Below are 16,257 nucleotides of genomic sequence, written 5' to 3'. Positions count from 1 at the left end.
ACTTCAGCTTCCTAAAACCTTGGTTTTACCTTTTATACAACTGAAAATATTTGAATAATATGAATCAACCTTTTTAACTGACGTACAGTTGACATAGTATTACATATTGACACACAACAGTAGTTTCAAGTGTACACCATAGTGATTCAAGTTTATATATTGTGCTGTCCTCACCACAAGTGTAGCTACCAACTGTCACTATACAATACTACTAAAATATCATTGACTGTATTCCCCATGCTGTGCCTTTTATCACTGTGACTTACAGGTTTTCAGCTATGAAATGAGTTTCTTCCAATCCTCTTTAGCCATTTTGCCCATCCTTCCATTCATCCCTCTCCTCTGGGAACCATCAGTTTCTCTGTATTTATGACTTATGGGTCTGTTTCTGCTTTTTATTTGTTTTGTTTTTTAGATTCCACATCTAAGTGAAACTGATAGTTTTCTGAATTACTTCATCTTGTTTCTCTTAGCGTAATACCTTCTAGCTTCATCCATGTTGTTGCAGATGACAAGATCTCATTTTTTATGGCTTGTATGTGTTTGTGTGTATGTGTTCGACATCTTCTTGATCCATGTGTAGAAGAATGAAACTCGACCATTCTCTTACACCATACACAAAGATAGCTTGAAAATGGATAAAAGACCTCAACGTGAGGCAGGAATCTATCAACCTCCTAGAGGAGAACATAGGGAGTAACCTCTTCGACATCAGCCACAGCAGCTTATTTCAAGATAGGTCTCCAAAGGCAAAGGAAACAAAAGTGAAAATGAACTTTTGGGACTTCATCAAGATCAAAAGCTTCTGCACAGCAAAGGAAGCAGTCAACAAAACAAAGAGGCAAACCACAGAATGGGAGAAGACATTCGCAAATGAGACTACAGACAAAGGGCTGATATCCAAGATCTATAAAGAACTCCTTAAACTCAACACACACAGAACAGATAATCACGTCAAATGAGCAGAAGATATGAACAGACACTTCTTCAATGAAAGACCTACAAATGGTTAACAGACACATGAAGAAATGTTTATCATCATTAGCTATCAGGGAGATTCAAATCAAAACCACATGGAGATATACACCTTACACCTGTTAGAATGGCCAAAATTGGGGTGCCTGGGTGGCTCAGTGGGTTAAAGCCTCTGCCTTCGGCTCAGGTCATGATCCCAGGGTCCTGGGATCGAGTCCCACATCGGGCTTTCTGCTCAGCAGGGAGCCTGCTTCCTCCTCTCTCTCTCTGCCTGCCTCTCTGCCTACTTGTGATCTGTCTGTCAAATAAATAAATAAATAAATAAATAAAAATCTTAAAAAAAAATGGCCAAAATTAAAAAGACTGTAAAAAACATGTGTTGGAGAGGATGTGGAGAAAGGGGAACCCTCTTCCACTGTTTGGTGGGAATGCAAGTTTGTGCAGCCACTTTGGAAAACCATGTGGAGATTCCTTAAGACATTGAAAATAGAGCTACCCTATGACCCTGCAATTGCACTACTGAGTATTTACTCCAAAGATACAGATGTAATGAAAAGAAGGGCCTCTGCACCCAATGTTCATAACAGCAATGATCATAGTCACCAAACTGTGGAAAGAACCAAGATGCCCTTCAACAGACAAATGGATAAAGAAGATATGGCCCATATATACAATGGAGTATTATGCCTCTATCAGAAAGGATGAATACCCATCTTTTTTATCAGCATGGATGGGACTGAAGAGATTATGCTGAGTGAAATAAGTCAAGCAGAGAGAGTCAATTATAGGATTTCACTTACTTGTGGAACATAAGGAATAACATGGAGGATCCATTCATCTATTGATAGACACTTGAGTTTCTTCCATATCTTGACTATTGTAAAGCTGCAATAAACAGAGGGATGCATGTATCCTTTTGAATTACTGTTTTCATTTTCTTTGGATAAATACCTAGTGGTGGAATTACTGGGTCATGTGGTATTTTTATTTTTAAGTTTTTGAGGACCTTTCACAGTAGCTCCATCAATTTACATTCCCACCAAGAGTGCACTAGAGTTCTACTTTCTCCCCATCCTCACCAATGTATGTTACTTATTTTTGCTTCTAGCCATTCTGACAGGTGTAGGGTGATATCTCATTGTGGTTTTGGTCTGCATTTTCTTGATAATGAGTCATTCTGAGCATCTTTTCATCTGTTGGCAACATGGTCTGTTGTAAGTCTCTGGAAAAATGTTTATTCTGGTCCTCTGCTCAATTTTTAAAAAAGATTTATTTATTAGAGGAGGGAAGAGAGAGAGAGGGATAGAGAATAAGCAGGGGGAAGGGGCAGAGGGAAAGGGAAAAGCAGGCTCCCCATTGAGAGCAGGGAGCCCAACATGTGGCTCAATCCCAGGACCCCAAGATCATGACCTGAGCTGAAGGCAAGTGTTTAACTGACTGAGCTATCCAGGTGCCCCCAAAGCATTTTATTTTGGTGTAACCCTAGTAGTTTATTTTTGTTTCACTTGCCTTAAGAGACCTATCTAGAAAAAGGCTGCTATGGCCAATGTCAGAGATTACTACCTATGTTTTCTTCTGGGACTTTTATGGTTTCAGGTCTCACATTTAGGTCTGCAATCCATTGAGTTTATTTTGTATATGGAGTAAGAAAGGGGCCCAGTTTCATTCTTTTTCATATAGTTGTCTGGTTTTCCCAGCATGAATTTCCCTATCAAATCAGAACAACTTTTAGTAGGTTCATCTATAAGGGGTCCCTCTGTTCTTGTCGGTCTTTACATTTCTCCTTATTTAAACAGCTTTAATATTACTTCTTTCCTCATGGTCTTGGGATAATGCTATTTTCTGAACGAATGCCCCAGCCAAATGTCAAATACCAGTTACTGCCTGCGATGGGAAAGAAAGATTAACAAAGTAATACTTGCTATTTAAACTCCAATTGTAAAAGTGAACAAGAAATGTTCTGTGTTGGTTAAATCTTTGGTGCTTACCATAACAAAATGTACATATTTATGTAGATATCCTTAAAGTTTTTTAGCAGAGATATAAATGGAGCGTATAAAAGGTTATTCATTTGAGAGACAGAGACCAAGTGGGAGGAGAAGAAGAGGGAAAGGGACAAGCAGACGCTGCACTGAGTACAGAACCCAATCTGGGACTTCAGCCCACACCCCCAAGATCGTGACCTGAGCCAATACTAAGAGTTGGATGCCCAACCTACTGAGCCACCCAGGCACCCCAGGCCACAATATCTTTTAAATGACCTAATGCTTGTCCTTCACATTAGAAGCAGAACTATTTAGTTCACCAGTTTCTCATTACTGTTCTATTTATCTGCCAAGGAAAAATCAATGGATTGAGGACCTTAATTCACAAAAGAAATGCAACTTCTAGGAAGAAGACCTGCTCTTGGCAGCAAACCAAGCATTCCGTTTGCTGTTCAGTGCCTTACAATTGTCCAGAAGCTACTTGGAAGTTTCTAGGTATCCAGAGGGAATTGAACTCTTTCTTTCCTGTGGAAGAATCAGAGACTGACAAGTTCTACTATTCCCCAACTGTATATCTGCATAGGCTGCCCCTTGCAGAAGCAGCTCATATGAACATAGGATGTTGAGCAACAAGGACCTTTAAACAAAAGTCTCAAACCCTTAATTACCAGAAATCAAGGTCTGGAGTCCCACTTCTGTTTCACAGGGGATTCCTGGGGAGTATACTGCCTGCCCCAGAATGGACCATTCCCAGTGTCTTGGGTATGTGTTTTAGATGATTCTTCTTCTTCTTCTAATTCTTCTTCTTCTTCTAATTCTTCTTCTTCTTCTTCTAATTCTTCTTCTTCTTCTTCTAATTCTTCTTCTTCTTCTTCTTCTAATTCTTCTTCTGATTTTCTTTAATTATTCATGAGAGACAGAGAATGGGGGGAGGCAGTGGCAGAGAGAGAGGCCGGCTTCCCATAACGCAGGGATCCCAATGTGGGATTTGATCCCAGGATTCTGGGATCACCACCTGAGCCAAAGGCAGACACCCAACCAGCTAAACCATCCAGGCACCCTGTGTTTCTGATTCTTGTAGATGTTGTCTGCTACCCTCATCTCAGTGATCCTAGAGTTTCTGGTCTGTGTGGACCAGAGGGTCCTAGGACATCAGTGGCCTTAGGGAGCAGTTCAAGCTGTGTTCACTGAGGGCTTTTTCTGGCTGTGAGGATGCTCCCAAGCATTTTCAAGGAAAATTCCAGGAATACTTTGAAAGCCTCTAATTTGCCTCCAATGAAAGCTGTAATCTCAGATTTTTCTAGGGGCCAGGGAACCGTGGGAAATGGAAGACGTGGAAGACCTGGGGTAGGTGGGAGTGTGGTAGACCTCAAGGTTCAATCTCCGTGGAAAGGGGAGCTGATACTGAGCTTCAGCTAACGTTCATGTTCCAGTTTCCAGATCCTCCAGCTTTTCTGAGCAGGCTCCCAATTTAAAGATACAGAACCACTATGTTGGCCAAATAGAACATAGTAGATGGACTCAGCTCCTTGGTTCATCAGTTGATAATCTCTGTGATTGTGTTTCCCACTGGGCCTATCAATTCCCCTTCTTTGAGTGAAAATTTTGGATGCAATCAGCAGAAAAACCAGTTTTCACTAGTTGAAACAACAAGGAATTTTATTGGCTGACCCAGAAGTTCACACATAAAGTGAGCATCATATTTGGTCCTCTGGAGCCACAGACTCCATCTCCCTGTGAATACTTTTGTTCTGCCCTGTGTTGGGTTCATCCTCAGGGTGGTTTTAATATGGCTGCAGTAATTCCAGGCCTCACACCTTTGTATAACAATGACCAGAGAGAGAGAAGATCTCTTTCTGAAGTTCTCTTAGGAGAGTAAGAAAGCCATTTAAGAAAGCCCCGTTGCTCCTCATGTCCCATTGGCCTAAACTGGGTCACGTGTCCTCGTCATGAACCAATCAGATAGGAAAAGTAGGATTCCCCTTACACCCGTCAAGCTGGCGGTGTGTGGGGGTTATAGTTCCCTGAGCCTCAAGGACTTCAGATGTACTTGGGTGCATGTGTGTGTATGAATGTGTGCCTACCTGAACAAAATCTGGATTTTATTAGGAAAGAGAAAGGGGTATATGGATGGTGGACAATTAACCAATGAAATCTACAATGTGGTTTATATTTTATAAAACTGCCTTTTTCCAGGCCTCATGTTGTATAGATAACCCAATGCCCCATTCTGTCTAAATTCTAGTAACTGGGAAATTGGATGCTGCTCCTGTATTCTTATATTGTTTGTGCCCACGTAGAGAATGGTGGCTAATGGGCAAACTGAGTTCCTATAATATCTTAGGCATAGGTGGTGGCCCTGGCATCCTTACCAACCAACTTAACATTTCTGGATAGATTCTAAAAAATCTGTAACAGATGGGGAGAATATTAGCTACTTCAGCATGTTGTTAGGATTTTATTTTTATTTTTTTAAGATTTTATTTATTTGACAGAGATCACAAGTAGGCAGAGAGGCAGGCAGAGAGAGGAAGGGAAGCAGGCTCCCTGCTGAGCAGAAAGCCCCATGCGGGGCTCAATCCCAGGACCCTGGGATCCTGACCTGAGTCGAAGGCAGAGGCTTTAACCTACTGAGCCTCCCAGGTGCCCCCGTTGTCAGGATTTTAATTACAAAGCTTGTAACCTAGTCCTTGGTGTATGATAAGTGTCCCATGAGTGGTAATCACCATGAGGTTTATACTTTAATTCCTGAAGGTAGCTATTTGAGCTCTTAAACTTGATTTGTAGTAATACTTTAAGTGGTTTTGGATTGGTACTCTTCCTCCTCACTTAACCAGTATCTGAAATGTAGTGAAATGTCTTGGCTTAGAAGTTTGAGGTGAATCATGAGAGACTATGGACTCTGAAAAACAATCTGAGGGATTTGAAGTGGCGGGGGTGTGGGAGGTTGGGGTACCTGGTGGTGGGTGTTATAGAGGGCATGGATTGCATGGAGCACTGGGTGTGGTGAAAAAATAATGAATACTGTTTTTCTGAAAATAAATAAATTGAAAAAATTTTAAAAAAATTAAAAAAAAGAAGTTTAGGAAATAGGAATTGAAATCTGCCATGCTTTTTCACTGAAGACAAGCCATGGCTGATTTAGCCAGTTGAGTTCTCTTGCTCTTTTTTAAGCACAAATAGTTTGTTGTGTTTACTTCAGTGGAACTAGAGAGTCGAATTAATGCATCGTCAGCAATTAGTTGTAAGAAGAGCTGAGGAACAGAATTGAGTTCTTTGTCTCTTTGTTCACTTTTTCTTCCCCAGAGGCCAGTTCTGGGAAGCAAATACTGTTCCTCTCACCTTCTGTGTATCTAAAAGGATCTGTAAAATTGGATACAAAGATTTAAGAATCAGATTATTTTTAATATTATTGGTAATGACCTCTTAAGGGGGTATGTGCTTTGCAGTTTGCAGAATGCTTTCACATTTTATAAACTGAAGTTTTAAGATCTGTGAGATTACAAATTGTGTTTTGTTCACTATCTCAAATCTGTGTCCCAGTGTCTTGCAAAATAGATATTTAACAAATATACGAATGAGCCTCAAATCTACCGCTTAATTTCTGAAAGTTACCATTATTTCTATTTTACACTAGAAGACATGAAGTATCAGATTTCATTACTTGCCTAAAGGTCACCCGATTGTTAAATGGTGGAAGCAGAATTCTAACATAATGGACTCTTTCTTTCCAGTATGTACTTTAGGATGGGGAGGAGAGATGGTTTTTTTTTGAAAAGTAGGCTAGATTATGATTGCACCAAGTAGGTTCCTTTCCAACTCATGGGAGAGGGCCCTGAGAGAATGTGGGATTATTGTAAGAAACTCAGGGATATGCACATACACCAAGAATTATCAGAAAATGGGCAGAGAAGGTGGAGAGAGAACCCAGTTCCCTTTACAGAGTTGAGGCTCCTAGAGTAAAGAAATCTCCAAAGCACCCAGGACCTGGTGGTGGTTTAGGTCTGAGCATCTCAAACTCTTGATGCTGAGAGACCAGTACTAGATTTTGTTTCCTCAATCTCTTTTGGACCAATATGTGTTAAAAACAAAACAAAACAAAACAAAAACAAAAACCAAAAACCCACCAACAAACAAACCCCACTTCCCAAACACACACAGTGAAAATAGAATACCCTTAATTTCCCACAGTTGTTTCATGGAAGACCAATAACAAAGAGTTTACATTCCCTCACAGTCTATAGACCATACCTTGACTAGCATTGATTTGGATTTTTAACGCAGTAAAAAACCAAACAAAACAAAAACACCAAAAAAACCCAAACAAAAAAACACTACAGTTGTAAATAATTGTATTCATTATATTTTAGTACAGTGTTTGTAAATCCATCCAGCAAGACACAATTTATCATCTCACAGATCTTAAAACTCCAGTTTATAAAATATGCTCTAGGTGGTGAGGACCCACAGTATTGGGACATAAGTTTAAATGTGTGGTGAACACATTCTCTGTTCAAGGCTCTCAGTGCATTTCTGAGACCTACTGTATAACCTTACTTAGAGACCGCATCCAAAGTCTATCCTTAAAGTACTTTCTTGAGGAACAGATCACATGCTTATGTCCTAATGTCGTTCCTATGTGCTACTTTTATGATAAAACATGACTTAGGTAATAGCTCTAAATTTTGAATTTTCCTCCCTTGTTTAGTCAGTATTGAAAGGACAACTGCTGTCTTGGGGGAGAAACAAAACTTTGACATTAAAAAATGAAGTCCTTATTCTTGAAATCTTTGAAAACTGCTTTACCACATAGACCTTGAAATTTTTGGTAAAAGTTGGCTAATTCCACTGTGTGTGGACTCTCCATCTCCCCGGGGACTTGTGTCTTCCAAAGGCTCACTGTCTGTTCCTAGACTGCAGGTTTTCCATGAGAAAAAGCAATGCCTCATTTACTCATTTGATAACCTCCAGCTTGCCAGGCAGGGTGGTGAACAGTGACGTCTACTCAGAAAGCTCAGGAGGAAGCAATAGAGGATTTGAGTAGTTCCACAGAGTTCTAGGAGTGGGAGTTGGGAGCAAAGCCAGTATTCACTGCAGGGCCCTCTTCTGCCTTGAGGTGTGTGGAACGGGCAGCTGGACCTCCTCACACACCTGATCCTGAATGAGCTCTTCTGACCCTTGGGCCCAGGCCCAGGTGGTCTTTCATTTAGCACAAGAACTGGGCTTCATGCACAAAAATGATAATAATAGGAAGCTAAATGCTTTAAGAATGTGGTCCAGATTTCCAGGCAGAGCAGAGAGTAACGTGAGGCTCTAGGCTGGCTTTCTTGGCATGAAGTAGCGACACAGAGCAGCTCAAGATGACGAGGCTGGCTGGCAGCCTCTAGATGCAAGGGCAGTTTTTGTTCTTGAGATTAGAAAATACTTTCATTTTTGTGAGTTGAGACATAGACCATTCTCCGTGGAGAAAATGGTCCCCCCCCATCCCCACCCAGTGACATCTGCTGGTAAGTATAGTTGTTGCACTTCTCACCCATGGGGGATTTTCCACTAGGCCCATGCATCTCAAAATGAATGAACATGTGAAAAACCAGGGCACCTTACTGAAAGGCACATTAGGTTCTGTTAGTCTGGAGCTTGGCCCAAGATTCTGTGTTGGCAACGGGCTTGCTCCTGGGTAATGCCGAGGCCACTGCGAGGCAGTATTGTGTTTGTGGGGAGCGCTTCCAGGAGCAGGGGCCTGGTGGCCTGGAAGCATGGAAACTGGCCTCACCTGCTTTTGCTTAAAGCATCGATTTCTAGTTCAGCCCCATTTGTGTATTCCACTCAACACAATATCTCCAGTGGCATTTCCTTTTCACAAGGGTCTTACTCAGTATGAGAATATGTATTGGTAGGGAGTTGAATCATTTAAAAAAAAAAAAAATCTTTGTTGTGCTTCTAAGTACATCTTCAGGGCAAAATTCTGGCTGTCAGGCACAATCAAGTTCTGCTCAATCCCACATCATTACAGAGCGCTACTTTGACCCACATGTCTTGTGGGTCTCGCATATGGTGGGGGCAGTCCACCGTAGTAAATCCTAATGCAGAGAGCTTGGTAATCCAGTCACAGAATGACAGACTCGCACGCTATGTTCAGTGATTTGATTCTTCAGCAGCCTCTTAACTGTGGATGCATTACAGAGTGAATCCGTAAAAGGAACTAAATCCATTGATTATATTGTGGGCATTAGATTCAGCTGTCATCGGATACAGCTTGTCATTTGAGCTTCCAGGTTTAAAAACAATTAGAGAAATCGAAAAAAATTCCATTTTGATGCTTTGTCCCTTTTGAGCTACATTAGATGGTTTCTCTTACAAATTAAGGAAAGGCTCAAAGATTATTCAGAATTAAACTCCATGAGATTTCAGGAGAATTGGGGCTTCATATCACAGTATGTGCTCATATGCCCCTGTCCTTTATTCAGTGCAGTGCCTCCCAGACCAGTGAGTGGCTTTTTCATCAACTTTCTGAGCTGATGTTAGTAGTTTCTAATGAAAAGATAATCATGTAACAAAGATCAACCTTCTCTTTCAAGATTATTTTTAGTGCGGAGGAGTGGCTCACTTAATATCTCTAGTTTCTTCATTTATTTTTATAGGTCACATTCCACCCCTAAAATATTCCATGGGTCTGTCAGCAACTTTGATTGAAGCAGAAATTAATCTTATCAAATATCTTGATGAGGGCTTGGAGAGTCCTTGCTATTAACAGGGTTTTGTGGTAATGGTATTCATCTTCGTCAGATTTGGCTGACAAATCTCTCACTTACAGAATTAGAAGGAAAAGTATCCCATGTGAAACAGCTGGAGAGTTTGCCTAAGGTCACCTGGGCTTGTCCCAGTCTGTCCTCTCCCTTGCCTCACCATCTCCCATGTCCCTTATGGATGTAATGCATTGGTTTTGAGGCCCAAAGCAGTAGGGCTTCTACCTTGGGTGTTCTGCCTAACATCATTCACTGTAGTCCCATAGCATCCAGACTGGGCCTTCTAGCAAAGTTGCAATGTACTCACTGCATCTTTGGGGAGACAAAATTGTGTGGTAGGAGCCCAGATTCTATGGCTTGGTGGCCTGGGCCAAGTGCTGCCTTGCTCTCTATACAGCTTGTTTGACTTTGGGTGGGCTACCGAGCCTCTCAGTGCTTCTGTTTCTTTAGATGTAAAATGGGGACCTTCTTTATAGGATCTTTATGAAGATAGAATGAGCGAACACATACCGACTTATGACAAACATTCAGGTGCACTGCATGTGGAATTGTGTATGGGTTTGTGAACTGTGGGTCTCCACTAGGTACTGAGTTGTTAAATCAGTGTTCTGAGTCATAAATAGCTTTTGAAAAATTAAATGGTCCATAACTGAATAAAATAGAACACATTAGAGTACATTGCATCTATGCGGGGTATTGTTTGGTGTCTCTTTGGCTCTCTTTTTAGAGAGCCTTCCTTTGGCTCTGTGTGTGTGTGTGTGTGTGTGTAATGGTTCACAGGGTAAAAATGTATTTTTCACTGTGGTTTGTAATTAAAAGTTTAGAAGTCCCTGCTTGAGAGACTGGAGTGAGCTAATCCATTTTTCTAAGTGCAGACCTATGGGGCGAATGAGACACATTTTAGACATGAATGTACAAGATGAGCTCTGGCTGAAACTTAAATGTGCTTCTTTTGCAGAGGGAGACCAAAGGGCAGTTTCTTATTGACCACATCTGCAACTACTACAGCTTGCTGGAGAAGGACTATTTTGGCATTCGTTATGTGGACCCAGAGAAGCAGCGGGTAAGAGCCACTCTCTGTCTAGACCCATTTGGGGGAGTAACTCATGCTGTGGATGACTAAAGAGGTTCCTCTCAGAGCACTCATGATGTATTTTTGTTCTCATGGCCATTGACCACTTGAAACTGACTGGCCCGGGGTGTGTGTATGTGTTGTGTGTGTTTATGTGTAAATGTTGGCACTGTTCCCACTGGACTGGGTAGGGTAGGAGAAAGGAAAACTTACATTAGACTTTTCCAGGAAGCTGCTCCCACCCAGTTCCTGTGTCTTTGAGAAGATTTGACAAACAGACAAACAGTGACTATATAAAATCTCATTGTGGAGAAAATCCACCTCTCACTATAAAAAGCTATTGGTAGAAAAGGGAATGGGAGAGACTGCTTAATGGGTACAAAGTTTTCTTCTCTAGTGAAGAAGATGCTTGGAACTTGATGTAAGTGGTGCTTATGACATTGTGAATGTCCTAAATACTATTGTATACTTTAAAATGGTTAATTTTATGTTATGTGAATTTCATTTCAATTAAGAGAAAGCTCTTGGCAGATGAAAGGTTAAGATAGTTTGAAAGCTGCTATTTGAACACCAGTAAACTTAACAACCCCTGTTATATCCTTGTTCCTGGATATGCCTGCCCTTGTTGTATCTGTTGATTTTTATAAGAGTGAGCAGGGGAATCTTGCCTTTTGATTTGGGTACTGTACTAGCATATATATATATATTCATGACATATGTTGGATTCAGTGATCTATGTCCTTCACATCCAAAAGGTCCTAGGGATCTTCATCCCAGCTTGCACCACCTGGGGTCTCCCATCCCTGTAACCTAGCTGTCAGTTCCAGATATGGATTAGGAGGCCCTATACCTGATTTGATCGCTGCTTTTTAGTCTTCCTCACTGACAAATGGGGCAGTGTGTGTGAAAGGGTCAGCTGAGTGTGGTCTGGGATTAGGGGACAAGTCTACTTACTGTACCTTATTTAATTTGCCCTCCTCCTGTTGGTGCCCCTGGTCATCTTTACTCCCCTCTTCCCTCTCCACAGTTCCACTTGGTTCTTAGTTTCATATTATTGATCCAGTACAATGAGGAGAGGCTTACAGAGTGTATTCTTATAAAGGAGCAGGCTGTTTAAGGAAAAGATTAGATTTTATTCTGAAACATGGGGAATCATACTTAGATTTTAGAACCCAGTAGGACCTAATCTTTAAACACATACAATGCAGTGGCTCAGAAAGGGATTTCACTTTCCTATAGTGCTTGCAGGAACTCTATAATGGGCCAAACATTTACCTGAGTGGGAAGAAGGTAGCAGGATACTAGTAAGGATATAGGACTGATATGAGATCACAGAGGGGATTCGTGTGACATTTTCTGTTAACAGTGGTTCCCAGACCTGGCCCTGTAACAAGATTACTTTAGGGGTTTACTAACAATGCTGAGTGTGGACCCTCTTCTGGACCTCCTGACTCAGAATCCTTGGGGCTAGGACCAGGAACATGTATTTTAGCACATCCTGATTCTACTTTTGATGTAGCCATCCCAGCTCTGGTCTTCACACTGGTGTTGGGTACCATGGCATAAAGATATTCATAGACATAGCTTTTTATGGCTACCCTTTTGTGGAAAGAGAAACAGATTCAAAGATATTGTTACTTGCCCAAGGTCTCACAACTAGTAAGTGATGGAAGGAGTATTGAGCTCCCTGTACATCAAACAGACTCTGTAGATTATATTAGTCATCTACCCATCACTGAATATAGATTCTTTTTGTGCAAAATCCCATCCTAAACTCTAGCAACCTTCAGAAGTAATTCTAGCTACCGTTAGTTGAACATCTATCATATGCCAGGAATTTTACTGTCATGGTCTCTAGTCTTCCCTGTAACACTGTAAGGAAGGGGAGATCTGAGGTACATGGTATCAGTGGCTTGTCTAAGGCTACATGGCTAGTAAATAATGGTGGAAGGATGGTATTAGAACCCACAATCTTTCTACCCATCTCCCAAGTGAAAATGTGAAACATAACCGATACTAGGGGTTTTTAGACATTTTCTGTAAAGGACCAGATAGAAAACATTTTCACTTTGTGACCCATACAAACTCTGTCATAATTTTTAAATTATTTTATTCTAGTGGAAAGCAGCTGTAGACAATACTTAAATTAATGGACATAGCTGTGTTCTAATAAAACTTTTTTTTTCCAATAAAAATCTTCTATAAATAGGCATTTAGCCATAGTTTGCTGACCCTTAGCCTAGAAAATATCTGGAAACCACTTATGCATAAATTGTTTTCATTTTTCTTGATTCATTGGGGAGATATTGGATAAGCTATTATTATTTTTTTTTTAAAGATTTTACTTATTATTTATTTGACAGAGAGAGAAATCACAAGTAGGCGGAGAGTCAGGCAGAGAGAGAGAGAGAAGCAGGCTCCCGCTGAGCAAAGAGCCCGATGCGGGGCTCGATCCCAGGACACTGAGATCATGACCTGAGCCGAAGGCAGCGGCTTAATCCACTGAGCCACCCAGGCGCCCCTGGATAAGCTATTAAAGGAATTCTTTAGAACTGGAATCAGATGTTGGTATGAACTCATATTATTTCAAAAAATATATACATAGACACAGAAATATAGATGTGTGTGTGCATGTGGGATAGTATGCATATGTACATAGTTCCAAGGTCCGTTTTCTGAGATGGCCTAGAAGCAATGACACCACTGTAGCAATGAGCACACCTACCCCCTAGATCTTGGTTTCTAAATATCATTTTCTAATAAAAGGAACAAGGGCTCCTTCAAAACATGTTTTGGCATGTCTAGGACAGAGTCAGGAAGCTCACAAGATGAGCCTGGAGCATGTTGTGGTGCCAGAAAGTAAGGAACTGCTCAAAAGATAAAAGGTCCCTAGAATGGCACAGAACCAATCTGAAAAAAACTGCCAGTGGCCCAAACTGGAATATTAGACAAAAAAGCAGTAACAATAGTATTGGATTATAATCCATAAAGTAAAATATCCATGAGTCATATGGACATAAGTATATGAATAAATAAATAAAAGGGGAGAAGAAATAGCTCTTCCTTACAGACAAATTCCAGTTAATAAGTGTAGAAGGAATGAGAATATCACAATGATTGTGTGATAGAGGATTCATAGATGAATACTAAAGTTAGTGGGCAGAAATTTGAGGAGAAACAAGATACCTGTATAGTCTCAAAGTACTCCTCCCTTCTGCCCCTCTGATCTCTTTTGATTACAAAGGGCAAAAGACTAACCTCATAGTGGAGAAATCTGTCAGGCACCACTTTAATCAAGCCGTCAAACTTATCATCACCAGGTAGAAGACATTCCAATGTCAGTACTTCCCGATTATCCTGCTCTGAGGAGGACACATTGTCCCAGTGGTATTCTTCTCAGTAATGCATAACTTCATTCAAATCTTGTGGAAATATAAGAAAGCCTGAAGCAAGAACATTCTCCAAAACAACTTACCTATATTCCTCAGAAGTATTGAGGTCAGGAAAGACAAGGAAAGACTGTGTAACTCTCAACTAAGGCCTTGGGGGATTCTGGATTGGATTCTGGAACAGAGAAAAGTCTGGCACTGGGAAAACTGGTGAACTCCAGATTAAGTCTCTAATTCAGTTAATAGCATTGTGTCGGTGTTAGTTTCTTAATCTCAGTAATTGTACTCTGGCTATGGAAGATGCTAACATTAGGGGAGGAGGGTGGTTATATTATATTTGTACCTTTTTCATATGTCTAGAATTATTTTTTTAAGTGAAAAAGAAGTGTTTAGGTTGATGTGCTTCATTGTTCTTTATATTTTGACTTGGGTGAGCTTCATTTTTAGTGTCCAGATTTGGGTAATAGATTAGTGGAAAAAATGGGACCACATTCAAAACAAAACTGTCATATCTGATGTATGCACTAAATTGCTTACAGGGTTGCTTGAGTCATTGTTTTCTACTCTGCATAATAGCCTTTTCTAGACTTTTGATTCTGAGGATTCAGTGGGAACATAGCTTCCACTTGGGTTGCCGAGTAGTTGCTACATGAAACCACATGGACTTTGCACTCAGAAAGAATTACATTAAATCCCACCTCTGCTGCTCAGTAAGCTGTGTGACCTTGAGCCTTTCCAAGACTCTGATGGTTAAAAGAGATTACAACACCTACCAGTAGGGTTGATGTAGGAATTCAAGATAAAGTTTAACAAATGGTATCTACTGAGTACATGAATATGCTATTTTTATTGTGATTCTTATAATTATTGTACATTGGGTCAGTCTAGGTGAGGCAGTCATATGAAGAAATAAAACCATGGTTAGGAAGTCTAAAATCTAGAAAAGTTCAAAACTTCTTTCAAAGACAGGATGGCCATTAATATATTCTTTGGGGAGATAAGTGTGAGCCTTGGATAATTAGAAAAATGAGCTTAGAGGCACAAAAACAGGCTGATACAGGAATTTTAAGGAGAGATGAATTGACCAGCATTGGTGGTTTTACCAGATCACGTACTTTTTCTCTGTCGAAACTAAAACCAATGAGTTAGTTGGACAGAAAGCTAATCAACAGAAAATTAAGTTAGTTAAAAAAGCTGAAGTGGAACTTACCTTTGCTGTGGGAGTTGGTGGTTTGCCTACAACTCTTCACAACTTGATTTACAGTAAACCATTGTGGAATATTAAATATTTAGCACTATTACATTTGGAACACCATATGTTTGACAAGATGTCTCATGCCCCATATGCTCTGAGAGTGATGAGGACTGAGTCAGTAAATGATGTCTATCTTTTGCTATTTTAATGGCAAGGGCTCAGAATTTCCATTAGTTTTAAAATTTGATGTAGGGAGGGGCAGAGTGAACACTACTCAGTAAAAATCCCCTTGAGTTTCTACCATATTCTTCTGAAGAACTCCTATGATCATAGTGCTCGAGATTAAGGAAAGGGTGTGTGCTATTCCTCTGATTTTTACCTAAAAAGAAAGCTGGGACTATAAGTTTAGACATTCTAGAAGGAATAATTCCAGAAGGTAAAGTAATACTTGGCTGAAATCCAGGTCTTTTTTTCTTTCATGTAACATATTCCTTCCACTACTTCTCAGGTGTTTGGGGTAACTTCTCTTTGGGAGGATGAAGTTTTGGAATATTGAGTTAGATTTCATAATTCTGTTTATTTTTTAAAATTTATTTATGTTTAGTAATTTCTATCCAATGCAGGGATTGAACTCACAACCCTGAGACCAAGAGCACTGTGTTCTTCTAACTGAGCCAGCCAGGCACCCCTTCTAATTCTGTTTTCTATGGTTATGGTTTAGAATGTCCATTGTCCTGGATTTCCCTTCTGCATTTTCCCCTTTCCAAAACCCAGCTAGGGGGAAGTCACCCCCAGGGCCTTAGAAAGTGAGGAGGTACTCTCCCCACCCCCAAACCTCCAACCATTCAGTTAGAGGAGGAATTTCCCCAGGACTAGATTGTAAGTATTGGTTTAC

The 16,257-nt window shown here is 40.5% G+C and overlaps 1 protein-coding gene across 3 annotated transcripts in view; it reads left to right on the top strand.

The window, feature by feature from the left end:
- Positions 1-16,257, top strand: part of FRMD3 (FERM domain containing 3) — a 314,836-nt gene that overhangs the window by 134,509 nt on the left and 164,070 nt on the right. For 2 of the 3 annotated variants that reach the window (XM_045086062.1, XM_045086061.1), the window contains exon 2: positions 10,665-10,769. In XM_045086062.1, coding sequence (XP_044941997.1) covers positions 10,665-10,769 — 105 coding nt within the window. Of the gene's footprint in view, positions 1-10,664; positions 10,770-11,121; positions 11,200-16,257 lie in introns of those variants that run through there. The other variant, XM_045086063.1, reaches the window with a different exon arrangement.

The sequence above is a fragment of the Mustela putorius genome, unplaced genomic scaffold (genome assembly GCF_011764305.1).
Source record: "Mustela putorius furo isolate JIRA1106 unplaced genomic scaffold, ASM1176430v1.1 tig00000876_pilon_pilon_pilon, whole genome shotgun sequence".
In the NCBI taxonomy this organism is placed as follows: domain Eukaryota; kingdom Metazoa; phylum Chordata; class Mammalia; order Carnivora; family Mustelidae; genus Mustela; species Mustela putorius.
Note: the sequence above shows the minus strand (reverse complement) of the source record. Positions and strands in the feature narration are given on the sequence as shown.